The sequence below is a fragment of the Setaria italica genome, chromosome V (genome assembly GCF_000263155.2).
Source record: "Setaria italica strain Yugu1 chromosome V, Setaria_italica_v2.0, whole genome shotgun sequence".
Classification (NCBI taxonomy): domain Eukaryota; kingdom Viridiplantae; phylum Streptophyta; class Magnoliopsida; order Poales; family Poaceae; genus Setaria; species Setaria italica.
The window spans coordinates 38,911,250-38,936,458 of NC_028454.1; the positions used below are offsets into that span (position 1 = coordinate 38,911,250).

General features: G+C 52.9%; 3 protein-coding genes, 1 long non-coding RNA gene and 1 pseudogene across 4 annotated transcripts; 3 read left to right on the plus strand and 2 right to left on the minus strand.

The window, feature by feature from the left end:
- The first annotated feature begins 1,708 nt into the window (after positions 1-1,708).
- On the plus strand, positions 1,709-4,301 carry LOC101772981 (salicylic acid-binding protein 2). Its single transcript, XM_004970162.4, has 3 exons — positions 1,709-2,140; positions 2,430-2,564; positions 3,766-4,301. The coding sequence occupies exons 1-3, from the start codon at positions 1,775-1,777 to the stop codon at positions 4,042-4,044; spliced, it is 780 nt and encodes a 259-aa protein (XP_004970219.1). The 5' UTR covers positions 1,709-1,774; the 3' UTR covers positions 4,045-4,301.
- Positions 4,302-8,240: 3,939 nt separating this feature from the next.
- On the plus strand, positions 8,241-9,640 carry LOC101773391 (nuclear transport factor 2). The gene is made up of 2 exons (XM_004970163.4): positions 8,241-9,127; positions 9,224-9,640. The coding sequence occupies exons 1-2, from the start codon at positions 8,504-8,506 to the stop codon at positions 9,296-9,298; spliced, it is 699 nt and encodes a 232-aa protein (XP_004970220.1). The 5' UTR covers positions 8,241-8,503; the 3' UTR covers positions 9,299-9,640.
- Positions 9,641-13,975: 4,335 nt separating this feature from the next.
- LOC101754631 lies at positions 13,976-16,208 on the plus strand (annotated as a pseudogene).
- Positions 16,209-18,087: 1,879 nt separating this feature from the next.
- Positions 18,088-20,620, minus strand: LOC111257302. Its single transcript, XR_002677733.1, has 2 exons — positions 18,952-20,620; positions 18,088-18,752 (listed from the first exon to the last, which is right to left on the minus strand). It is a non-coding gene; the product is annotated as an uncharacterized LOC111257302 (long non-coding RNA).
- Positions 20,621-20,859: 239 nt separating this feature from the next.
- LOC101773810 (disease resistance protein RPS2) lies at positions 20,860-24,449 on the minus strand. Its single transcript, XM_004970164.3, has one exon. It carries the CDS (start codon positions 23,891-23,893, stop codon positions 21,170-21,172), a length of 2,724 nt encoding a protein of 907 aa, XP_004970221.1. The 5' UTR covers positions 23,894-24,449; the 3' UTR covers positions 20,860-21,169.
- Positions 24,450-25,209: the final 760 nt, after the last annotated feature.

The following is a 25,209-nucleotide window of genomic DNA, read 5'->3' on the forward strand; positions in this document are numbered from 1 at the left end:
TGGACGTCAGCAACGGCTCCCGTCCCGTTCACTGCCACGGGGTTGGCGAACAGGATGGGAGTGCGCCATGGAACAAGCTAGGCCGTGCGTAAGCGGCCCACGTCACACAGGAGCCACCGTACAGGACGTGCGAAGCCCATGACCGACCAAGAGGACAGGATAAGGAAGCACCTTGACGCAAGAAAGACCCAACCACGCCACAACCTCCAACCTCTGAGGTCGAGGACCCTCTCCATTTCTAGACATTGTCATCCAATCCCTAGCCTATATAAAGGGAACCGGGTCTCCTTTCACTCTCTCTATCATTCATTCACACTCGCACACACCTTCGTATTGCACGAACGCTTGCTTGCAAGTACCCCGTTGTAAGCCCAATACACTTGATCCAAGGAACACGACTTCTGCGAAACTGGATGTAGGGATCTTCCCGAACCAGTATAATCCCTTATCTCTTATGTGCTAGCCATCGAAAGTGAGAAGAGCGCAACGTACAATCACTAGTCGGCGGTACAAAACACCGACACTAATTAACAAGGTTTTTTTTTCCTGAAATACAAACACAGTGCTCACATGCATGCACGCACGCACGCACACATCCCTTTGAATACACACATCCGCGGTCACGTCACCTATCACTTAAAAGATAACGCCGATTAAATCTTAAAATAAATTTAGAAAAATTCCGGCAGGCCATACATAAGGGTAACAGGTTATAAAAAGAAATTCTTATCAACTGAGCGTCGTTCGCCCTAATTAACAAGATTTCTAAGCGTCTTTGATGTGATTAGCTCAGTTCGTTTGCGACTTGAACTCGGCATCACTAGGTGCCAGTTCAGAGCGGGCGTGGCATGTCGAGCTGCACTAGCTAGCACGCGCACGGAAAAAAGTTCTCTGCGACGGTGTCGCACCGCGCCTGGCGCGGTGCCGCCCAGGATGTTGACGCGTGTCCTACTAGCTCCATTAGGAGCAGGCCCATCCTCTCGAGCTAAGGCGTCGTTCCTCCACCAAGCCGATTCATCGATCGAAGCCTGAGCTGCCTGCTCCTTCCGCTGTTGCGCAAAGCCGAGGCCTGAGAGATTAGCGAACAAGCCGGACGCATTGCGCAGATTGAATAGCACTCCGTCAAAAACGGACCGAGCCATTCAATTCCACATCGATGCCCTAACTTTCCATTGTATCTACAGCGACATACTACCACCAGGCCATCGTATGTAGATTCTGGGAACACGATTCATACCCTTCTGTCGTCATTGCCCATAGCCGAGTCAATTATGCAGGGGAGGCATGGTGTCAAATGTCAATTTGAATCAGTAGGAGAATCCTACATGGATTAAAGCTGTGGGCACAATGGAAAATGAGGATACATCCAATTGACCGATGACAGAATTCTCCACAAGACAACGTGGAGGGGCTAGATCCTATTTTGATGGAGTTGCCTTCAATCTGCAGAACGGTGGAAGAAGCGTCGGCTTGATTTTGCCCAGGGCTCGACTCTCCTCGCGCAGAGTGCGGTGAGTTCTACAGTCTGGGGCGGTTCGAGTGGATGGGCTACTCTCGATAGGACTAACAGGACACGCGTCGATATCCTGCACGGTGACGCAGGGGTGCGGTGCGACACCGCTGCAAAGAATTTTTTTTCCCACGTGCACGGACGGGGCACGGCTATATAAGGTCATCGTTTCCAAGGCTTTTCTCTGCGCCGAGACGTGGCTGCAGCCGCACAAGAGGTGATCGAGCACGAGCAGTAACTCGAGCCCGCACGCACCTTCTCTCCATGGGGTGCATCAAGCACATCGTGCTCGTCCACGGCGCGTGCCTAGGCGGCTGGTCCTGGTTCAAGGTGGCCACCGCGCTCCGCGCGGCCGGGTACCGCGTGGACACACCGGACCTGGCGGCCTCGGGCGTGGACCCGCGGCTGCTGCGGGAGGCGGCGCCCACGTTCCGGGACTACACGGCGCCGCTGCTGGACCTCCTCGCGGCGCTCCCGGCCGGGGACCGCGTGGTGCTCGTTGGTCACAGCCTCGGCGGCATCAACGTCGCCCTCGCCGCCGAGCTGTTCCCGGAAAAGGTCGCCGCTGCCGTCTTCCTCTGCGCCTTCATGCCCGACTTCGCCGCGCGGCCGTCGCACGTGCTCGAGAAGGTGAGGCGACCCAACGCACAGCCTGCCAAATAACGCTAGCGCTCGGATTCTCCGATCCGATCCTCCTATCGTGCGTGTCCTTGTCATGTTATTTTCCTCGAAAACGATGTCATTCTCTGGTACTGTTGGTTGGTAGAAAGTAAAACATTGTAGGCCTTGATGACCACTTGCCCTCTCCTTGTCCTAACTGAATTGCACATCTTTAGCATGGAACTTTTCCTCGAATGGTTCACTGGATCGGACTAACCATCGTGTTTCACCTTTTGTGTATTGCTGAAACAAAATGAAGTTCGTGGAGGGGAAGTGGCTGGACTGGATGGACACAGAGATGAAGCCGCAGGATGCCGAGGGCAAGCTCCCCACCTCCATGATGTTCGGTCCCGGGATCCTGCGCGAGAAGTTCGTCCAGCTCTGCTCGCCCGAGGTACGCACGCACACGCTCCGATCCTGTGCACGGATCTGACCTGTTTCACACCTTCCATGCGCCTCCTTTGTTCCGATTTAAAGTTAGCTTGGACAAAAGGTTAACCAACTGGGACTAAAGCTCGATCACTGGTAGGGGCTCACCAACCGGGACTTTTTATCCCAGTTGCAAAGGCTAGTGAAAAAAATGACCCTGAGAGGTCTTTTATCTTGATTTGAAACAGTAACTGGGATAAAAAGATCCCTCCTTCTACCCCACACCAACCAGGATAAAAGGATCGAGGGTCTTTTATCCCGGTTTGTAATACCAACCCGAATAAAAGAGGGGACTGAAAGAGGAGTAAATCCCTCGAACCCTCTTATCCCGATTTATAATACCAACCGGGATAAAAGGAGGTCTTTTATCCCAGTTGGTGTTTCCAACCGAGATAAAAGAGTCCCCACGAGTTAATACAAAAGGATTGCATCCCCTGTATAGTCAAATGTGCTGTGTAGGTGGAATGGCAAGGAAGCTACGTGCGAGGTTGGAGGTCGTGGGTTCGAATGCCATGCACCACGCACGTGCATATTTTGCGTGAAAAAATCACGTGACTTGTGACTCGTGGATACCTCGGGATCTTTAGTCCCGGTTGAGTGACTCGGGACAAAAGACTTCTCCATAAACGTGAGTTTTCTACCTGTGTTTGTGGGCTTTCGCCTAGCTAGTTCATCAGAGAAAGAACGATGTCCATTGGACACCCAGTCACGTCTCACGTCAGCGGCTCGATCAGCGTCCTCGGCTGAAAAGGACGGCTACTCTTATTTGCAAAGAGCCAAACACAACGAATCATGTACGGGCTTCCAATTTTGATGAACAGCATGTGCCCACGCCGGGCATATATGGAAGAGAGACGTTTTCGGTAACAGAATTATATATCTTCAAAATCAATTGTTCTCTTATTTAAAAAAAGCTGAAATCATTTGTTTTGTTTGGATGGCTTTATACATAATTCATAATTTCAAGATCCTGTCCGGGTGTCCCACTCATGATACAACCTTGTGCCTCGATACTTGACAGTAACATAAAAGCGTAAAAAGTTGGAGAACCCAAGAGCCATTTCTGCCCACGCGAACCTTTGCACGAATTATCAGTGCTGTGTAGTATTAGATCAGTGCCAAGCACGAGCAAGCATGCTGACGTGCGTGTGTCATCTGATCCGCAGGACGTCACCCTCGTTTCGTCTCTGATGAGGGTGAGCTCGATGTTCGTGGAGGACCTGGCCGTCCAGCAGCCGTTCACCAAGGGCGGGTACGGCTCGGTGCGCAGGGTGTACGTGGTGTGCACGGAGGACCACGCCATCGCGGAGGGGTTCCAGCGCCTGATGGTGGAGAACGACCCGGTTGACGAGGTGAAGGAGATCGCCGCCGACCACATGGTGATGCTCTCCAGGCCCGACGAGCTGGTGCGGTGCCTCACTGACATCGTTGAGAAGTACACTTGATGCTATAGCGCGCGCCTACCTGGCAGAGCTTCGGGTTATGCTAAAATGGCTTCAGCTCTGACTCCACCGGTGAAATGGTATTTCTAGTGGCAAAATAAATTCTCCTGCACTTCTCGATGGCTGATGCTCTGCCGTCTGCATGTATGTTTGATGTTCTGTTTGCATGATTGCATCCACTTCATTTTCTTCCTTTCTTTTTTTTTAAAAAAAGCTTTCCACGCTGTTGTTGACTGTACTGTTCATGATTGCATGATGGCTGATGCTCTGGGCCTCTTGTTCTGAATCCGCGACGACGACGACTCAAAAGGTTTGTCGTTGTTGCGCTGTCAAGCGTCGGCCTGTGCGCTGCCCCTGTCCAGATCGGGCATCGTCGCAGAGCACCCAGCTGCTTGCTTGATCACGACTTGCACACAGCGATTGATCCCGAGGCTGTGGTGCATGGCTGGCCGCGCGTGTAAAATTTAAGCCTCTCAAAGGCTCGAGCGCACGGCCTGGACCGTGCACCTACTCGCTACTGCACACAACGCACATGTGTCCAAGGCCGCGGGAACTGTGGCGAAGGCTGCTTTCTGAGTGAGATGCGATTGAAAGTAAACTGGCCCAACCTTCTTTTTACCCCGCAGCCGATCACTGGCCCATCGGCCGTCCAGCCCTACTCCAGCCGACGGCACTCCTGAGCCGCCTTGCCTCCGCCGCCAGCCAACACACCACCATCGCCGAGCATCCGCGCCGCACTCGACCCCCTCCTCTTCTATGACTGTCGGCCATTGAAGCTCCCACCCAGCAATCTCGAATCCTAACCCTAACCCCGCCACCGGTCGGGGTGGTGGAGGCAGCAGCAACCTCTTCGCCGACCGCTCCCCTACCTCCCTAGCTCTCACCGGCGGTCGCGCGAGCGGCGACGCAGACGGATGTTGGCGGCGGTGCGGTGGAGATGAAGGAGATCGTGTGGTCCTCCGCAACTCCAAGAGTATCCCCAAAAAATTCTTCCCCAAAACTATGTATTAGGGGTTTTCCCAAAACAAATTTCCCCCAAAAATATATCAGTCCAAAGCAGATCGCTAATAAATAGTCCCCAATATTTCAAACACAGGTCACGTCATCGTATTGGGCCCATCGGAAGGGACGCGCGGGCGTACGGGAATCAGGATTGGAGGAGGAACGCCAACGCTAAAATATACGCGGTGGCACGCTGTTTTTTAGCATCGCTAAAAAATTGGGGAAGGTTTAGGTGGATTGTTGGAGTTCATTTTTTCTCTCTTTTTTCCTAAAAAAAGATATTAGAGGTAAGATTAGCCGCTTAAATTTTAAACACCGGAAGCCAAGTTGCTTCGGGTTTCTTGTTGCTGGACGGCCGGTGCTCAACCTGTCTGTAGCGTGGAGCCCTGGTGGCCGAGTAGCGTGGGCCCACAACACTCTACCGAGTTGGTCTGCGAGTACGAAGCAAATTGGCCGACGGGCCGTTCGAGGCTCTTGGCCAGTGGGCCGTGCAGCCTTGCACCACCACAACTGGCACAGAAAATCAGCGAGCCTCTTCGCCTGGACTTATAAGCCGGCTGAAAAGCTAAAACGGCTGATTTGTTGTGAAAGAAAAATATTGTTCGGTGGCTGATAAGCTGAAGCGAACAGGCTGAACAATAAAAATGCAGGGTCCCCGAACCGAGAAGAACTGATATCGAGCGCCGCCGCCGCCCCCTCACGATCTCGCTCATCCATCTCGCATGCTACCGCCCGCTCCCTCACGCCGGCGGCCACCCACGACATCCAATCCCCAGGCGACATGGTGTTGATTGGGGACAGGTGCGCGCGCATAGCGTGCCTGAGGCTACCGATGCTCCTCCGCTGCGACGCCTGCGGGGTGCATCTCGACAAGGGGCACCATGTTGTTCTCCTTCAAGGACGACCTCACCGATGGCCAGAGGTACATCGGCGCCGTCAAGATCTTCCGCTTCTACTTCAAGTGCGCCTGATGCCGCGCCGGGATCACCTTCAAGACCGACCCCAAGAACAACGACTACACGGCCGAGGCCGGCGCCACCCGCGAATTGGACTCAGTTTTAGGCTTGGTTTGCCCTTACTTATCTTGATTAAACTCCCCTTTAGTCAGGACTAAAGTTTAGTCTCCCCTGTTTGGTGGTTTCAGTGACTAAATAAAGGACATTAAATGAGTTGAACAATGACTAACTTGCCCCTAATCATTACTGCCCCTGCCTTTTTCCTTTTCTGCCTCCCCACGCAGGCACGCACAACACACGCGCAAGCAACGACGCGGGGGTACGGAGGCGGCGTAGTGGCAGGTGGTAGCCCGACGGGCTGGGGGCGGCGGGGGCCGGCGGCAGGGCGGGTGCTGGGGAGGGCGGGAGCGGCTGGTGGGCTAGGACCAGCGGCGGGGCAGGTGGGCGGGGGGCGACGACGTGGTTGCCGCGGCGGGCGGGTGGCTGGGGGCAGAGGGGGCTGGCGGCGGGACAGGTGGGGTGGGGGGGGGGGGAGGTGGTCACATACGGATATTAATGAGGGGTACAGGGTGTCCATGGTACCTTTTAGTCTCCCCATAAGCAATCTTTTGGGTATTAAAGGGCTAAATTTTAGGAAAGTTTAGTGACTTTTACCTATTTAGCATAAACTTTAGTCCTAAATACTAATATTTAGCAAAGGCACCCAACAGGGCCTCGACGTTCAGTCTTTTTCTCGGGATTCTTTTGTCTTATTCCGGATTAGATCACAGAGGTTAATTTCTAGAGCAGCAAGATGTACAATAATGTCGTTTGCCTTTATTTACCTGTACAAGATACACCGACTCGGGCCCTCGTCGGCTTAGGAGGCCTAGCGTGCGTGGGCCATGGAGGATCACGAAAACCAAGTCCATAACACCCTGCCAAGATTTTTTTTTGTGTTTTGCACTTCGGGGCCTTCGTTCTTCCTCCAGGTGCGCGCAGCCCGTGTAAGAAGATAGGCTGCCTAGAAGAGAGATAGAGAGGGCGGCGGGCGGCGGCAAGACTAAGGCCTCCTTTAGTAGGGCTTCGGCTGCGGCTTCTCCACCGGTAGAATCTGAAGTCCTACCAAATGATCTTCATCAAAACAGCTTCGGGGAAGAAGCCCCTCCGAACCCGCTCTCTTGAGCCATTTGACGGAGAAGAAGCCTAAAAAACCGGCTCCCCGCGGCTTCTTCCCGTCGTTCTCACCCTTGCCCTCGGGGAGCCCGCGGGTGGAGGTGAAGGGTGCGGTGGAGGCAGTCTGGCGGCACGGTGGAGTCGGAGCAGCGAGGTGGAGGCGGAACGGCGTGGTGGAGGTGGCCTGGCGGCACGGCATGGCACTGGAGGCGGAGCAGCGTGGGGACGGAGGCGTGGCGCGGTGGAGGGCAGAGACGGTGGCGCTAGGGGCGGGCGGCGAAGCGCAGGCGCTGGGGCGGGCGGCGGTGGAGCGGAGGCGCTGGGGCGGGCGGCGGTGGAGCGCGGCAGGCGTTGCGAGCGGATAAGGCAGGCGGAGGCGTTGCGAGCGGATAAGGCTGGCGGAGGCGGATAAGAATTAAAGGAAAGAGAAAAAAAAGAAGGGAGAAAAAAGAAAAAGGAAAGAAAAAAATAAGGAAGGGTATTATGGACATTTCATATTTTTATCCATGTTACTTATCTAGGAGAAGCTATTTTGCCAAACATTTTTCCATCCAAACTAGGTGAAGCCAAAAAAAGCTGTTGCATCGAAAAAGTCACAGCCATAATCGTTTTAGCCACAGCCGCAGCCTTGCCAAACGAGCCCTAAACGACTACTGGTGCAGCCCATTTGTCTCGGTCGGCGAAAGCGGCGACGGATCCTGCCGTGCCGGTCACGAGAGGACGACGTCGGATCGCCTTGCCGTCGTCGCCGAAAGCGGCCTCCATCTTTCGGTTTTGCGTCGTGCGGTGGCCGTGGGCAAAACTTCAGCTCATGCTCTGCCATGCCCATGTGCCCGACATGTTCTATTTCCCAGCTCGTCGAACGAGCCTCTCCTTCCCTCGTCTTCGTGGAAGGTGGCCTGGTAATGTACCACTACCACCTGGTGTGCCCGTGCAGTTCCTGTTTCACGCTACTTGGGCCGTCACCCGCGTGGATTCCTTGCGTGCATCTTCCGAAGGCGGTTACTAGGGATCTGTACCTTCCTTGAGCAACCAACATGCAGAACACATAGATGCATCATGCATATATCCATCCATATAATGATATAACGAACGTTGGAAATGATCCTACGAGGTTCAGCTATATACCGGGCATCCTATACGAATGATTGAGGAAACAGACAGACTATTCATATGGGGATGGACCAGTTCATATCAGAAGAAGAGAAGCAGAAAAATGCACGAATCAATCTTTTTGGGCAAGGAATATTGTTCCCGCCGCTTTTCTCTTTGTTCCTTGCCTTTTCCTTCCATTTGAAAGACCTGATGAGGAAGCCGCTCTGCTTTTCCACCTCCCCCGTGTTCATGTCATGTGGCTCCACGCACGCGAGCTGGGCGTGCGACCTACGCCAATATGGAAAAGAGCAAAAGCTAGCGAGCTCCACCTCCATTCGACTATACAAACGGATTACCCCATACCATACTGCAGCAAGCTAACAGAGCAACGCGCACCGCCGCGGCCGCGCGCCTACAAATACCGGCGCGAGGTTCTCCTACTCCTTCCGCAGTTGCCGCGAGCCCGTGAGCATCCGGAGCACGAGCGCACCACCACCGCCAGGCACCAGCGCCGCGTCGAGGATCGACGCCGCCGTACTTGTGCAATGGACGGGCAGCCGGGCAACGGTGGAGGAGCGGGGGGGAGCGACGCGGTGGCGAGGGCGTTCGTGGAGTACTACTACAACACGTTCGACGCCAGCCGCGGCGCGCTCGCCGCGCTCTACGGCCACACCTCGATGCTCTCCTTCGAGGGCCACGCCGTGGCGGGCGCCGAGGCGATTGGCCGGAAGCTGGCGCAGCTGCCGTTCGACCAATGCCGGCACTCCATCTGCACCGTCGACTGCCAGCCCTCGCCGTCGTTCCCCGGGAGCATACTCGTCTTCGTCAGCGGCAACCTCCAGCTCGCCGGCGAGGAGCACCAGCTCAGGTTCAGCCAGGTTCGTGCGCAACAACGATCTCGGCAGTAGCCTTTCCTCTCGAACTGTTTTTTGAGTTGGAGTTTTTGTGTCAACTGTTGGATCTTGGATTTGCAGATGTTTCAGCTGGTGCCCAACGAGCAGGGAAGCTTCTTCGTGCAGAACGACATATTCCGGCTCAACTACGGGTGAGGCGCGGTAGCGTGCGGTTGCCGAAAGGAAGTGGATGCTCGTCGGGTGCTTTGGTGCCGCATGGACACGCCGGGCGCGCGATCCTTTGTTTTCTTTTTCCCTCTTTCGCTTTCAGTCTTCCCAGATGTTCGTTTAGGATGTAGCACCCCCAAACGTTTGCGTTCACAAAATGTAGCGTCCTAAATAAAGTCTCGTCATGCATGATGCATGTATGCGCTGTCAAATTCGATCAGTCGCTACCAAAGATCGTGTTCCGAGCGAATTGTCGCGTTAAAGCTCACCATGTTATCATCACTGGCAGTGAAAAGAGATGCCATTTCGAGCATGCCCTCTGCTGGCTTATTTTGTTTTGTGACAAAGTGTTCTTACAGTTGGGCAGTTGGCCCATCTTAACCCCACAACCCTAATCATAACCCCAAACCAATGTTGACTGAGATAGTAGCTAGTGGAATGGGTCGTGATAGAGAGAACTGGTCCATCAAATGGAACAGGTGTGGATGAAAGATTTTAAAAATCGTTTTAGATATTTTCGTTAAGAACCAATTAGCGGCATTCATCGGCTGTTTCTCTTAACACTGTTCAGAGGGAACGTGTCAGAGATCGAAATCCGTGGACGGGATAACGTATTCGAGGTCAACTAAGACACAAGGCTATTGAACAATCAACTTGCATCGTTGCATGTTGTGTGAGCCACATTTCCTCGTTTTATATAGCTGGACTGGAAGCGACCTGCCTTTATTTCCATCAGTTCAAAATTTCAATGAGCGTGTACCATTTGAAAACAACGTGTCGCTTCTATCCAGCTAGCCGTGACCCCGTGACCATGATCCCCTTTGAACGCTACTTTTCATGGTATTATTTGGAATTAACGGATTCAAACACTGGTTCTGCCATGTAAATCTCCTTCTCAGCCTCTACATATAGAAGTAAACTCATGAGGAAACAATCTCAGAGGTTCGCTACTTCACAGATCAAGTGACTACTCATCTCGTGCTCGCAGCAGTCACATGGGAGTATAGCTGGTCAGATAAACCGCTCGGAAATAGCCCGACTAGGTCCGGCATTATTAGGCCCGATAGTTTTTTCGTACCGGGCCGGGCTAGCACTGCGTGCCGAACTGCTAGCCCAGGCCCGACACGATGGCCTTTTTATCGTGCCGGGCCGGCCTGCTAGCATGACTATCACTACCGTGCTAGTATCGGGCCAGGCAATAGCAGCGGTGGCCGTGGCCCCCCGACAAAGGCGGTCGCGCGCTTCCTTGCCGGCGCGGGGGAGGAGGGGATCAAGAAGGGGCGGCGCCTGGGGAGGAGTGAGGGGTGGCTGGGGCCCGACGCTGCGGTGCTAGGGTGAGCAGCGGTGGCCCCGACGGCGTAGCGGCGGCCCTGGCGGTGGCTTCCAGTGGCGTTCCCCGATGCGGTGCGCCGATAGCGGCAGCCCCGACGGCAGCTCCTGGCCGCGCCCCCACGGTAGCTGCGGCCGGCGCGCCTCCCAGCGGCGGGTGCAGCGATCGGCCACCGGTGTGGCGCGCGGCAGGGGAGGCGGCGACCGGCCGTGGGGGCGGCGATCAGCAGGGGAGGGAGGGGCGGCGTGCGTGAGGAGGGGAAGGAGGGGCGGCACGTGTGAGCAGCGGAGAGAGGTGGGAGGGGCGAGTGGTAGGTGGGGGTTGGGGAGAAATGCAAGGGTTGCTAGTAGGTAGGTCAGGCCGCATCGAGCTAGCCCAAAAATCGTGCCGTGCCTGAGCTGGCACTACGTACTGGGATGGCAGCCCAGACACGGCCTGGCCAGGCTGGTCCGGGCACTATTCGTCTCGTGCGGTCCGTGTTAGTGTTGGATTTTTGAGTGCCGGGCCTCGGATCACCCAGTGGGCCTGGCCCATTTGGCTATCTTTACGTGGGAGCAACGAGCCTTTCCTCTCCTCTCGGAAAAAAATTCTATGGGACGGTACCCAAAGTCCCTCCTGTGCGGACCTACCGTGAATTGTTGCCGCGCATCCCAACAATCCGACGCTCACGACGGACTCGGCTCCAGACGCTTTAATGGACGCGGCTCCACCAGAGGATCGACGCGGCTCACTCGGCTCCACGCGACGGTGATGGTGCCCCGTGGCTCGGCTCCCAGCGCAGATGAGGCCATGAGGCTGTATCGAATTTGTGCCTCTGCACGGTGACGCGGATCTCTCCTCGGTGGTCATGTCGCCGCCGCCACCTTCACTGCCTCCCTCATCTGTTGCTGCCACACGCTTTATTCAGAATAGAGGTTCAATGCATAAGTTCTCGTAATGTCAACAATGCCTGCCTGTACACATGAATACATGATGCTCCTGCTAGCAATTCTGCAAAATGCTACAAGATTGGAGCTTTTTTTTTATCGAAGGAAGGAATTCTGCAAAATGCTACAAGATTGGAGCCCTTTGATTTTGTGATCAACGAATGAACTATTATGCTGTTGGCATATAGTAGCGTTGCGTACATTCATCAACTTTTGAAATGAGTTCATACTTGAATGTTCAGAAATCTGTATTCAGAGTTGAGAGCACGATGATTGTTATGCAGAATTGTAGATACATGAAGCCCATGAAATCAAGAATTTCGGAGTTAGAAGATGCTTTTGGAATCCGTCTAAATGTTACTGCTAAATCCAGTTTGAACTAGTAGCACTATGTCAGTTAATCTAGAATATGAAGGTATTTATTTGAAAACAATTTTACTGAACCACTTCTCTTCTTCACGTGAACCTGTTAACTTTTGTCCATCAAATGATATAAACCTGTCATTTTCTTACACATATAGATACCACTTGCAGATTTTATTTGCTAAGAAACTTTTAACATATCCATCAAATTGCAGATTTCAAAGAATCCAAATCTGTAAAAAATACAGTGCGCACTGATCTCTCCACGTGGACACTTTGTCATTACAAAATCTTTGTACATGCATGTGCAGATACACATCATACGTGGACAATTGATCATACCAATGCAAAATTTGTAGATGACTTCCAATTTGAGTAGTGCAGAACTGCAGATCCTACAGAACATTGTTTGACATCACTAGCAGTAGCAGATCATTGAAGATAAGACCTATGGCAAAAGGTGCTCTCTTAGCTCTCGGTAATTCAACGACCAACCGAAAGAACATTACTTCCTCCGTTCTAAATTGTAGGTTATTTTTTATTTTTTATGTTCATAAAAATTATTGTGCATCTAGACATACATTATATCTAAATGCATAACAAAAACTATGCATCTAGAAAAGCCAAAACAACCTACAATTCGGAACGGAGGGAATAGAAGTTAGCATTTTGTCTAACCACAAACAATCAACAATGACTTGGTCACTTGGAGGAACAGTTCATTACCATCTGCTTCATAGTAGCGATATCTTTCTTCAATTTAGAGATCACCGTTCCATAAGAAAAAGATATCACCGTGCTTTTAACAACTTCCTGCGCTCGGCGATTCTGCACAGGCGAACTAATACTGTAACTGCAGGAAGTAGACCGTGCGGGAGAGCGCTTCGGTGCTTGACAGCGTCCTTGAATTCCTGACACTCATGGGGCTCGCCTCGTTCTAGAACTGGTGCCATTCCATCACGGAGGCCGCCGAAGCGCGACGGTGGACCAGCCTGGGCGAGACAATACACCGAGCTAACAATAACAAGCAATGCACATAAGTATATTATATAACATACATATAATATTAGGAAACCATGATAAATTCAAATTAAGATATTAAAATGATTTTTCAGTACACAATTTCAAGACTTAGATAATGAAGCACAAAAGATAAATCTAAATGCTATTTGGTAACTACGGCTACACACGAGCAGGGTTACGAGGCAGCTGCATCTTGCGACTCTTCAAGTTTTGAAACCGCCGAAGAATAGTAGCTTCATCAAGTGAATTGAATAGTTCTCGCTCAATATAGCACACCATCAAGTTGTTGAACCATCATCAGCAATCTTATTGCGGGCTTTAGACTTGATAGTCTTCATAGCTGAGAAAGCTCTTTCAACAGTTGTTGTTGACACCGGTACCAACAATGCCAATTCAATGAGCTTGTAGACCAGTGGAAAAAGCAAATGTTTTTCAATTTCAACTATTTTCTGGGACAAACTTGCATTGCAATATCTTTGCAATTAGCCAAGGCAGCATGCCTCCTTACATGAAGAATATAGATCTCCAATTGTCCTCTTATGACTTCACGATCATGATTTGAGAAATCCTCATCATAAATTCCAGCAAGTATACTTGGCCTTTTGCTCTATACTTAGCCTTTGGGCCTAATGCACAAGTAGCCGGGGAGCTCGGGCAACGGCCAGGGTGGCTCTGGGCCGGGCCTTGGCCGCCAGTGCGGTGGACCAAGGTACAGCAGCTGCAAGATCTAGCGACGGGCGGCACGCTTGGGTAGGAGACAACTTTAGGAGTCGAATTGCCTAGGCGCATGCTCCAGATGAGCATAGCCGCCTACATTACGCTGGGGAGCCGAGCCGCTGCCGCGTTGGACTGATGGTGGAGCCAATCTAAAAGTAGTTGCCATGGGATCGCTGGGATGCGTACGCGGCAACGATCCACGGTAGGTCCGCATGGGAGGGACTAGGAACCGTAGAATTTTTTTCCCTCCTCTCCCTCCGCCAAGAAACGCCTCCGCCGCTCTAGGCAAGCCGCTCTTGCTGCTGATCACACTCATCTCGGGCACTGCTCTGCGCCGTTGCCTTCCTCCTCCTCGGCATCGCCACTCCGGACCTCTGCGCCGGCTCCCCGGATCCGGCCTCGTGCAACGCCATCGTTGCGGACGCCGTGCTAGCGTCGTCTCCCCGCGGCGCCCGTTATTTTTCTTGCCGCCGCCCGGCGGCGCAGATCCTCCGCGCGGTGGTCGCCAGGTCCCTCGCTCAGCATGACGCGGCCGCCGCGGCGGTCGCCGGCATGCACCGGCGCGCCAGTAGTAGCGATAGCGACCCGAGGCAGCGCGCGGCGCTCGCTGATGGACCTCGCGCGGGACCGCCTCGCCGACTCCTCGGCCGCGGACGACGACGACGCGCGCACGTGGATCAGCGCCGCGCTCACATTCTACGCGACGTGCGCGGACGGCGTCGGCGAGGGCTCGCTGCGCTACGCCGTGGTGGCGCGGCTGCGGCTCAAGTCCCTCGCGAGCGCGTCGCTCGCCGTGCTCAACGCCGTCGGCGGCGGCGGCTCGGGTTCCCGCGGGGACGACGTGCTCGCGGAGGACGTCGTGGACGCGTTCCCCTCGTGGATGACGGCGCGGGACCCGGCGCTCATGGAACAGGGCGCCGGCGTCGACATCAAGGCGGACGTCGTGGTGGCCCAGGACGGGAGCGGCAAGTACAGGACGGTGAAGGAGGCGGTGGACGCGGCGCCCGACGGCGGGAAGATCCGGTACGTGATCTACGTGAAGAAAGGGGTGTACAAGGAGAACGTGGAGGTGGGGAAGAAGAAGAAGAAGAAGCTGATGATCGTCGGCGACGGCGTGGACGCGACGGTGATCACCGGCAGCCGCAACGTGGTCGACGGCGCCACGACCTTCAACTCGGCCACCCTAGCTAGGTGATGATGCACCCCGGCACCGTCCCGTCTCTCTTTACCTTTTCCATATTCGCACTCATTTCCCTCTACGTCTAGGACATTGCATGAGTCGGCTCTTTAGGCCGCCCACATTCGTCTTTGATTAGATTTTTCTTTACTTTCCATCATGAAGGCATCATGTGGTTTCCATTTGTGCTAAGCGAAACAGAGAAAGGAAGAACGCTATTCCAGTTGTTGGGTGAACACGCCTCGTCTGGAGAATGTTCACCAACTAATGGCTTTTCATGCCTCCGTGTGGCTACACTACACAGGTCCTTGCATCTTAAGCCTATTCGTCGTTAGGTTTGGTAGCAAAGATGGGCTTAGAGATTGAGCGGAGTAAATGTGCACTCCAGATTCCCCGTCACCGTCACTGTGCTCTCGCAGCTGTTGTCCATGTTGACAAACATAAAACCCAGATCGACCAAATCCGGAGCGGAAAACAACCGGCACGAAAACGTGAAAAAATTACACCTTTTCTCGCCGCTGACGGTGACTTCCCGACTGTGATTGCGCGCAGCGGTAGCGGGCGACGGAATCATCCTGCAGGACCTGCGGGTGGAGAACACGGCGGGCCCCGCGAAGCACCAGGCGGTGGCGCTTCGCGTGAGCGCCGACCACGCCGTCGCCCACCGCTGCCGCGTCGACGGGCACCAGGACACCCTGTACGCGCACGCGCTCCGCCACTTTCTACCGCGAGTGCTCCGTCTCCGGCACGGTCGACTTCGTCTTCGGCAACGCGGCCGCCGTACTCCAGGGCTGCGCGCTGGCGGCGCGCCTGCCGCTGCGGGGCCAGCAGAACGCCGTCACGGCGCAGGGCCGGGAGGACCCCAACCAGAACAAGGGCACGTCCGTGCACCGGTGCCGGCGCCGGACCTGGCGCCCGTGGCCGGGGCGGAGGTCAAGACGTTCCTGGGCCGGCCGTGGAAGGCCTACTCGCGGACGGTGTACATGCGGTCCTACGTGGGCGCGCACGTGGATCCCAGGGGGTGGCTGGAGTGGAACGGGAACTTCGCGCTCAAGACGCTCTTCTACGGGGAGTACGAGAACGAGGGGCCCGGGGCCGGCACGGCGGCGCGCGTCCGGTGGCCCGGGTACCACGTCATCACCGACCGGAGCGTCGCCGTGCAGTTCACCGTCGGGCAGTTCATCCAGGGCGGCAGCTGGCTCAAAAGCACCGGCGTGGCCTACATCAATGGACTCTGATTCATGGATTCCTGACCCCGGAGGCCCTGACGATGGTCAATTGGTCATGTTGGTTTCTGCCGATGCGTGCAGACTGCAGCGAACCAGTCATATTTGTGCTGTGTGGTATTTATTGGGTTGTGGGCGTGTGGGTGTATTATCAAACACTGTTGAGCTGCAATTCGAACCATGTTTTCATTTACTAGAGTGCACGTGCGTGCCGCACGTGTTTTAAAACTTGAACCTTTTCTCCACTTAAAGCTTTAATACAATATAAAAAAACTATGGCTAAACTAGTAGTATGATATATTCTCTTAAGACATTAATAGTATTTCTTGCAATATATATGTTTCTATATTCTCTTAAATTTTTTTTGCAAATCCTTAGAAATGTTCTCTGTAAATTCATTCGATCTGTATTTCGGCATCTCAATCAAAAACCACTTTCCGAGCACTTAAAACATCAAGAAGCAAACAAGTCCTTCACATCCTTCACGTTAGCAATTGACGTGGGGGTAAAAAGATATGCGGTGAGGGGAAAAAAGGGTTGGGAGAGAGCTATACACTTGAGTTGATATAATGTGTAGCATTTATAATTGTACATCTGCAGCAATTGCGAACACATATAACACCATTAAGAAGGTGTTTGGATACACCTTGCTAAAGTTTAGCACTTGTCAAATCGAATGTTTGGATGCTAATTAGAACTATTAATTATAGGCTAGTTACAAAACTACGGAGTCTAATTCGCGAGATGAATCTATTAAGCCTAATTAGTCCATGATTTGACAATGTGGTGCTACAATAACCATTTGCTAATGATAGATTAATTAGGTTTAATAGATTCATCTCGCGAATTAGCACATGATTCTACAATTAGTTTTATAATTAACTTATGTTTAGTCCTTCTAATTAGCATCCGAACATCCGATGTGATGCTGTTAAAGTTTAGCACCTAGTATTAAACACCCACTAAGACTTGCAAGTAAATAGCCGAATGATGAGATTGCATCACCATGGCAGGGTGGTTCACGCTTCATAGAACCACCAATTATCTGTCAGATTCAGGGAGGTACATTCTATGCGTATTCACTTCAGCTTATAAGCCGGCTGAAAAGCTGAAACAGCTGATTTATTTTGAGAGAAAAATACTATTTGGTGGCTGATAAGCCGGCTGAATAAGCTGAAACGAACAGGAAGTAGAGCGGATCTACCGGCGGCTACGGAGTCGGAGGGAGGCCGCATGTGCTGTCCTTGCACAGCGGCTCCGTAGGCGCGCACTATCTCATCCCCGTCGTGTGGGCTCCTGCCGCTCTTGTAGCTCTGCTTGCCTGCAGATATCCATGATCGGCTCAGCCTTGCCGGCAGCGGCTCGCCGGGTCTGCGACCTGGGATAGATGTAGGCGCGTGTGGCGGGTTGGGTACGCCGGCCAGCGGTCGGGCTCATCCTGCGCGGGGAGTGCGGGGCGCAACACAGGCGGTGGCTCGGGCTGGGTGGCGCTCGGCCATGGCCGCGAGGTGAGGGAGGCAGGCGGCGCGCAGGCCAGGCGTATGCAGCCGGGGTCGGGCGCGGCGGCGGATCCGCAGGGCTCGCGCCAAGGGGTCGGGACGCGCACAGGGGTGGGGCCTTGGGGAGAAGCGGCGAGTAGCAGGAGGTCCCCGGGCGCGGCAGTGGACCGGTGAATTTTTTTTTCAAAAGAAAAGACGGGAGCGGTGAAATTTGGGCATGGTGTGCAAAGCCGGCGGGTAAAGAAGCGCTCGGTGAGAAAATAATTAGTTTTTTGGCATAAATATTTTCTATCTCGCAGTTTTCATGGGTCTGCATCTCCTCCCACCTTATGACATGTAGGTCCAACGTGAGGGATACGGTGTCCCCAATATGATCACTCCAAAGACGTGTTCAAAAACTTGAGATTTCAATAAGAATAACCAATTCAATGCAAAAAGATCTAGCCCAGAACACCAACAGTGCTACAATATTTACTTGAGAAGATCATTCCAACATACAGAGTAAAAAAAGAAATATAACAGTACTTTTTATAATATACAATATGATATTATTAGAAAAGGCAAGCTTACCCATCCAATTGTTTTCACAATTCATTATACCCATGCCAGGGCATTTGAAATCATCAGTCACTAACTAAAAAGCCTCTGGAGCAACAGTGACAGATAAGAAAGAAGATGGGAAATAATAATAATTACAAAACAAGAGAACGATCTCGAATTGAGGAAACCCTCACTCTGAATCTAGTCATTTATCCTAAAAATAGGTCTACATCTTAATTAAAGATATATTAGTCTACTTGTTTCTAACCAGAACCACTACAACTGTGAATAATTGAGCCATTGAGGAATCAAGTGCTGTAGAAAATAATGCATGATAAATAAACATATGTATCTAACCCTTTATGATGAGAAACTGAGTCTACAAAACAGAGAGACACAATACAAACCCTTTACTGCATTAGACGTTATAATTTTAGGCTTGTACGTCAAAGAGTGAATTGCCAGATTGAAGGAGCATACTCGGATCTCAAGGGCAGATGATCAACTCGGCGACTGCGGCAAACAGACAGCACCTGCATTAAAGATGAACTTGGTGGTGGCACACTGAAAATCGAACTATCCTGAAATGAGCTCCACTCTGAATAACCATTACAGTTCTATACGCACTCGCCATTCAATACCTGTAGCAATTTACGGTTAGAGACTTAGAGTTGATGGACATCCAAACGCGATGATGAGGGAAGGGCAAGGCAATGCAATGGCGTGGCCGCCTGACACAACGGCTCTGGCGCCGTGCCGACGAGTGAGCATTCGCAGGGCGATGGGCCACTGTGTGGAACGTGGCGGCACCGTGTAGATGGAGATGGGCGGCGATCGTACCTGAGGGAGCAGACGGTGGCGCGCGCCCTCCACAGCCGCTGCCCGCGGGACTCCGCAGCAGATCACGAGACTGCTGCAGCTTCTCATCGCGCCGAGTGTCGTCTCCACTGGGGCATGACAGCAGTCGAGCTGCACGCCGTATCCACCGTCTGGCCGCTGGACTACGTGGTGGAGCCTAGCGCAGGGTGTGGAGGCAGCGTTCGGGATTTGGGAGGCGACGCAGATAGGGATTCGGGAGGCGGCGTGCGGTGCGGGGGGAAAGAAGAGGTGGGAGAGAAGGAAAATGAAGATTTTCTGGCGGAGGACGCGCGCGGGACGGACGGGCGGGATTGGGGTGGGTAGGCGGGCGGGTGAGGCGAGCGCTGGGTGAAAAAATTGGCGATTTTGGCATAATCATTTTCCTTCGATTGATTTTTTTCATCTCCCCCGCTCCTGTCACACCTTATCCTATCAAGTTTACCTATCAAACCTTGATAGGTAAGAGTAACTCCAAAAGAATCTGTATCCTACCCCTAATACCTGTGAAAAAAAGAAAAAAAGAACTCTATCCTACCCCTATTACATGAGAAAAACTTCCCTAAGCTATTCCCGACGCAAAAAATAGAGCCGGTCGCCGCGCATATTTTCGGGAGCAGCCTCCTCCCCCAATCGGCCCCTTCCCACGTGCGCGGCGGCGGTGGGGCGAGGTGCGCCTGGGCCGCCGCTCGTCGGAACTCCGCACCGGAGCTCCCCCGGCTTGCGCGCCACCGCCGCCGCCCCCACCTCTAGTGCGCGCGGCAGGGTGCGCGTCTCCACCACAATGCTGCCGTGCGCCGGCACTGCAGAGCGGGCTGACGGCGATTGGAGGCAGGGTGGACCGGGGTGTTGTGTCTCTGGCGGCTTCGCCGGCGGACAAGGCGGAGAGGTGGGTGCGCAGGTGAGAGGGGCTTACCAGAGGGTGGTTTGAGAGGATATACGAAGTCGGGGATGGCCGAAGATGCTCGTCGACGGTGAGCGGAGCTTCAGGCGGCGGGTCACACGGGCGGCCGCAGGAACTAAGATTCCCGACGGTCTAGTCGCCGGAGCTCGTCAAAGATGGGTCAGGGGCGAAGCCGGGAAGGTGGACGAGCTTCGGGTGTGAGCGATATGTAAATGATGGAGGGGCAGCGTCGAATTTTTGACCGACGATAGGCGGAGCTTGGAGCTGGCGGACAAGATTGGAGGGATGCAGAGCTTGGGGCTGGTGAGGGATTGGAGGGAGGCGGCTGAACAACATGGCTGACTGCTGGCCGCCGCTCGCCTCCGCTCCAGTCACCACGCGACCCTCATCGCAAGAACAGGAGAGCGTAGGGCCTTGGCCTCACCAAATTGTTCTGCTCCTCTTTCGAATGTTCATGCGTGAGGGGCAGGTGAGCAGCCGGCCTAATTACGATGATACGGACTGTTTTGAAATATTGAGGGTTAATTATTATCGATCTGTTGTGGGTTAGTTTTTTTGAAATTTTTTTGAAAAAGTTGGGGAAGAACTTTTAGGAATCCTCTATGTAATTGTAGCGGGCCATATACGATAAAATAAAGGTCCATCCAGGCAGGCCCAGCCCAAAAAACCGACCCCTTTTCGTTCGCCTCTTTGTGGCTGAACTTGTTCGAATAGACCAACGAACCTTATCTGTGCAGTTTGGGACTCTGGCGGCCCGTCATTTTTGCTGTGTGCTTTTAGAAAAAGAAAAATACCCGACTATGTGCCTTTTTTTTTTTGCTATATACTGAGAGCCTAGTTTTGTCCTACTCTGGACTTTCACTGTCAGGCTCGGTTATTTGACAGCACTCGTCCAGAGAGAGGCTATCACTATCCTGAATTTCTGACCCAGTCAAATGAGTAAAAACAATGGCCTCCTTTTACTCAACTGGTTTCTCCGAGAAGGCAGAAACAGAGAAATGATGACATCTATAAGTCATACTGTTTTGAAATGCTCAGTAGTTACATTCGCTAGTTTCCTGCGGCCATACATGAGACATAAGTGCAGAACATGGGCTGTGCAAAAAACTAGAATCACCCAACTTGCATTTTCAGACAAGATGAACAACACAGCCCTGAAATCCTGAACTACACAAATGATCAGATAAGCAAGATTACACTCACTGCAGACTAGCAATCTCTAAATTCAGGCAATCTTTTGTATGAATGGGGAATGACCAATCTCTAAAAGAACAGAACCTCTAGTAACCAGAACTGAATTTAGTGCAATGGGCGGAACAGGTCCTCATATGAAGCTCTGACTTCCTCATCATCCCACTCCAGTCCATCCCACCATTCCCTTGAGCATTGTATCACATTAAGCCCTCCAGCAGAAAGTTTCAGCTTCTTCAGATTCGGGCACTCGATAATCTTCAGGCTCTCCAGCGCCGGGAAGTGCAGCGTACATGTATTGCTGCTCAGCCTCCTGAACTTTGCCAGGCCATGGAGATACAGTTCTCTGAGGTTAGGGAAGGGTGTGATAACTCTAGATGCTCCCGAAGCTTGTTCTCCGTCACCTGCCGCAATGTCTTGCTCTTCACCGACAGTAATAAGCTCTTCCAGGCCATGGCAATACCAGATGAACAATGATGATAGATTCTGTATGCATCCGCCTTTGTAGATGATCTTTACCTTATGGAGTCCCTGAAGGATGATATCATGCAGGGTTGGAAGGATGGGCTGCTCTTCATCTACAAGTTCAGCCCGAACTTGCAAGATGGCACGGGGTAGTGCATTGCTGCCAACAGTTTCTTTGGTGACATCAATTATTACCTCCGCTAAGTTGCTGCAGCTCACAATCCACACTCTCTTCAGATTAGTCATGTTCTTCCAGAGGTGGCTCATAGGAAGCTCTATCTTTGTCATGCTAGAACAGGTCTTTATCAGTAGATTTCTTGTGGAACCAGCAAGACGAAATGACCGAGACAGCCGCTCCAGGGCCTCAGGTGATTGTATTGTGATGTCTAGTGCCCTGAGCCTACGCAGGTTCTCGAGCTCCTGAAAATCAACACCATTTCCACTTGTGCCAACCTTCCAATCTCCATAGCTGAGATCCATGTACAAGACTTGTAACATTGTGAGGCTGCATATAACACCACTCGGGATCATCTCCAGTGGCATATGCGAGAGAAGCAAGAACCGCAGAGTTGCTAGAGATCCCAGCTCCCTTGGCAGGGACCTGATGTTTGTGTTATACAAATCCAGGTACTGCAACTGAACCAATGAACTGATCCCTGAAGGTAATTCGCTGATAGAAGTATGGGACAAATCTAACACTCTGAGAGATGGCATGAACTGGAAGAAGCCATCGCATATCTTGTCCAACCCAGGGTTGCCTTGTAGCATCAAAGTCTTCAGTAAAGGGCAATTAGGCTTCTCATACAGCTCAAGAATGTTGTTCCGCATGAAAGAAATCCGCTCAGCGTCGCTCCACTTCTCTGCGCCTGGCGCCTCCTTCAGCCCAACTCCAGCACGGACAAGCCATTTGGTCTCCTTCGTGCCAAAATCCGATGCTATCCATAGAGCCATGGCACGGACCATGGGATGCATTTTGATATGATCCTCATCTTCACCTTTCTCCAGGAGAGAGGCAATCTTGAGATCACCAAGAAGGTCATGTCCCTTGTTGTATATTTCATCCATCTCAGTGTACAAGTCATCTATGAAACCTTCACCAATGCAGTAGCCTATGATCCAATCCTTCGAAATTGAGAACTCCTCAGGGAACAGTGAGCAATAGAGTAGGCAGAGCCTTAGCTTGTCACTGGGCAAGTTATCATAACTCTTCTTGAGAGGCTGAAGAACATCAAACTCCATGCCAAGAAGCTGCCATGGGGCAATCTTAAGAACAGTGATGGCGTGCTTCCACTCTTTTGCAGTGCGCTTGCTGGCCATCGCCCGACCAACAGTGATGAGTGCAAGGGGCAGCCCACCGCACTTTGTGGCCAGTGCCTGCGCTTGTTGCCGGATCTCTGGGCTAGCACTCATCAGGTGGTCGCCGACCTTCTCACGGAAGAGCTCCCACGCAGGTGCCCAGGGCAGACACTCCATCTTGAGCTTGCGGCGAACATCCATGCGGTCGCACACGTCCTCAATCCTCGTCGTCAAGACGATCTTGCTCTTAGAGTTGTGCTTGGGCACCGGGATGCCGAGCATCCGGAAATTGAGTGGCTCCCAGACATCGTCCAATAGCAGCACGAAATTCATCTTGCTGAGCACCCTGTACAGCACCGCGGCGCGCTCCTTGGGCGTCCGGTTCTCCCACGACACGCCGAGCCGGTCGCCGATGATCCTCTGGAAGTCGTCAAGATTGTAGTCCTTGCCGAGCTCCATGTAGATGGCGACATGGATGTCAGGGGAGTTGATGAGGAATTCGTTGTTGAACTTGTTGAGCAGCGCGGTCTTGCCGACTCCGGCAATGCCGTAGATGCCGACGATGCCCACGTCGCCGTCCCGGACGCAGGCCTCGAGCTCCTGGAGCAGCGCGTCCCTGCCGAGGACGGGAGCGCTGGGCATCTCCTCGAAGCGCAGCTGCACGAGCTCGTCGGCGACCTTGTGGAAGTCGGCCTTCTCCTTGAGGGCGGCGGCCTCGGCGCGCGTCTCGTCGGCCTTCTTGCTGAGGATGTAGGTGGCCTTGATGCCGGGGGCCTGTTCCGGCGGGAGCTCCAGGCGCTCCTGGAAGTCGAGGATGATCTCGTCGGCGAGGCCCTCGAGGGAGGAGACGCGCTCGAGCCACCACGTGACCTGGCTGGTGGCCTCCATGCCCTGGCGCTCGGCGGCGTCGACCATGCGCTGGACGTCGTCGCGCTTGCTCTTGAGCTCGCTCATCTCATCGACCAGCAGGTCGATGTAGTCGCCGCAGGACATAGCGTAGCCGACGGTCCGCATGACATAGTCCTTGAGCGGCCGGAACACCGTGTCGATGATGGACGCCAGGAACTCCATCTCCGCTAGCCCAAAGCCGGGATCTTCACCAAGAAAGCGCTAATCTCTGGCTCCCCTCGGAGTCAAGAACTCAAAATCGGCGCGGACCGGAGGATCCTGCCGGTGGCGGGGGAGGAGCCGAAGCCGAGGAAGGGCTAATCCCCGGAGGTGGAGTGGATGCGCACAGGATCTGCGGGCCGGAGGAATCCACCAAGATGCAATCGGTGGGCGGCATCGACTGGGGATTCTGGGGAACTCACAAGGTACTGACGAATCAGTTGGAAATTTTGGGGGAGGCCACGAGAAATGGACAAATTGGTAGGACTCCGAGCTCAGGGATCAGAGCGGCGGACAAGTGGTAGGTGTTGGTGGCAAACTCTGAACTCTTTAGCAACGAAGATACACAGGGAGAGAAGAAACCGAGAAAACCCAGGCCTGCAGGCGGCAGCAGCGTGGAAGACGGCCGCTGCTGCCACAAGCGGCGACTAGACTCGCGCGGTGTGCGGTTTATGCGAGGAAGGTGGGGAGTGTGAGAGACGACTTGACTTGGGCCCGGGCAAGATGACACTGACACGATTCCGATGGCGTCCCGGCGACTTGCTCTGGCGGAAGAAGAGAAGAATAAAAGGAACAACGGAATAAAAAGTACTTACGCCGGACTGGCAAAACGTGATAGTGATACGATCTGATCTTTGGGAGCATGGATGAGCACGTTTGCAAGGTGTAAATTGCAAAATCAGTAAAAAAAATGGTGCTAGTAGCAGAAGCGTCCGGATTTTTCAATCCAAGAAACCAGTGGTCCAGGAAATCCTTACCTGTTCGCCATCTAACAGGTGGGATCTGTTTGGACTATAGTCGCAGATGCACATGATGAGGAGATGAACTGATGAAGTAGTAGGCGGCTGCCTGAACTGGTGGATCATCTGCTGAAAACCTTGTATTTTAAGATCCACACGGTTAATTTCAAACAAAAAAAAGGATCCACACGGCCACACCTGAAATGGGCCATACTAATAACCATCTGCATGCTGAAGCGACTATCAGATATCCACTGCTACAACCACTGTCGCTCTTATGATGCTGAACGACCTGAAGTACTGTGTAAATAAAAATATTGCTGAAGAGCAGTGCTATAAACCTGCCAAAAAATGAGCCATCAGGAAAATCTGCGACATAAAGAAAAAAACAGAGACTAGGAGTTGCAATTTGCAAAGACCAATCGAATCAGGCATGAAAAGAAAAATACTCTAGGTTCGCCGTACCCTTCCTCAACAACAGAGACCTGGCTAACTATCTTCCCAAGGCACTTCTACGGCTTCCTCTTTACAGTTACAGTG

Excerpts from the sequence above, each read along its gene's own strand:
- LOC101772981 (XM_004970162.4), top strand. The coding sequence starts at position 1,775 with ATGGGGTGCATCAAGCACATCGTGCTCGTCCACGGCGCGTGCCTAGGC. Across the intron at positions 2,141-2,429 it reads CGTCGCACGTGCTCGAGAAG|TTCGTGGAGGGGAAGTGGCT; the intron begins GTGAGGCGACCC and ends AACAAAATGAAG. Across the intron at positions 2,565-3,765 it reads TCCAGCTCTGCTCGCCCGAG|GACGTCACCCTCGTTTCGTC; the intron begins GTACGCACGCAC and ends TCTGATCCGCAG.
- LOC101773810 (XM_004970164.3), bottom strand. The coding sequence starts at position 23,893 with ATGGAGTTCCTGGCGTCCATCATCGACACGGTGTTCCGGCCGCTCAAG.
- LOC101773391 (XM_004970163.4), top strand. The coding sequence starts at position 8,504 with ATGTGGCTCCACGCACGCGAGCTGGGCGTGCGACCTACGCCAATATGG. Across the intron at positions 9,128-9,223 it reads ACCAGCTCAGGTTCAGCCAG|ATGTTTCAGCTGGTGCCCAA; the intron begins GTTCGTGCGCAA and ends TTGGATTTGCAG.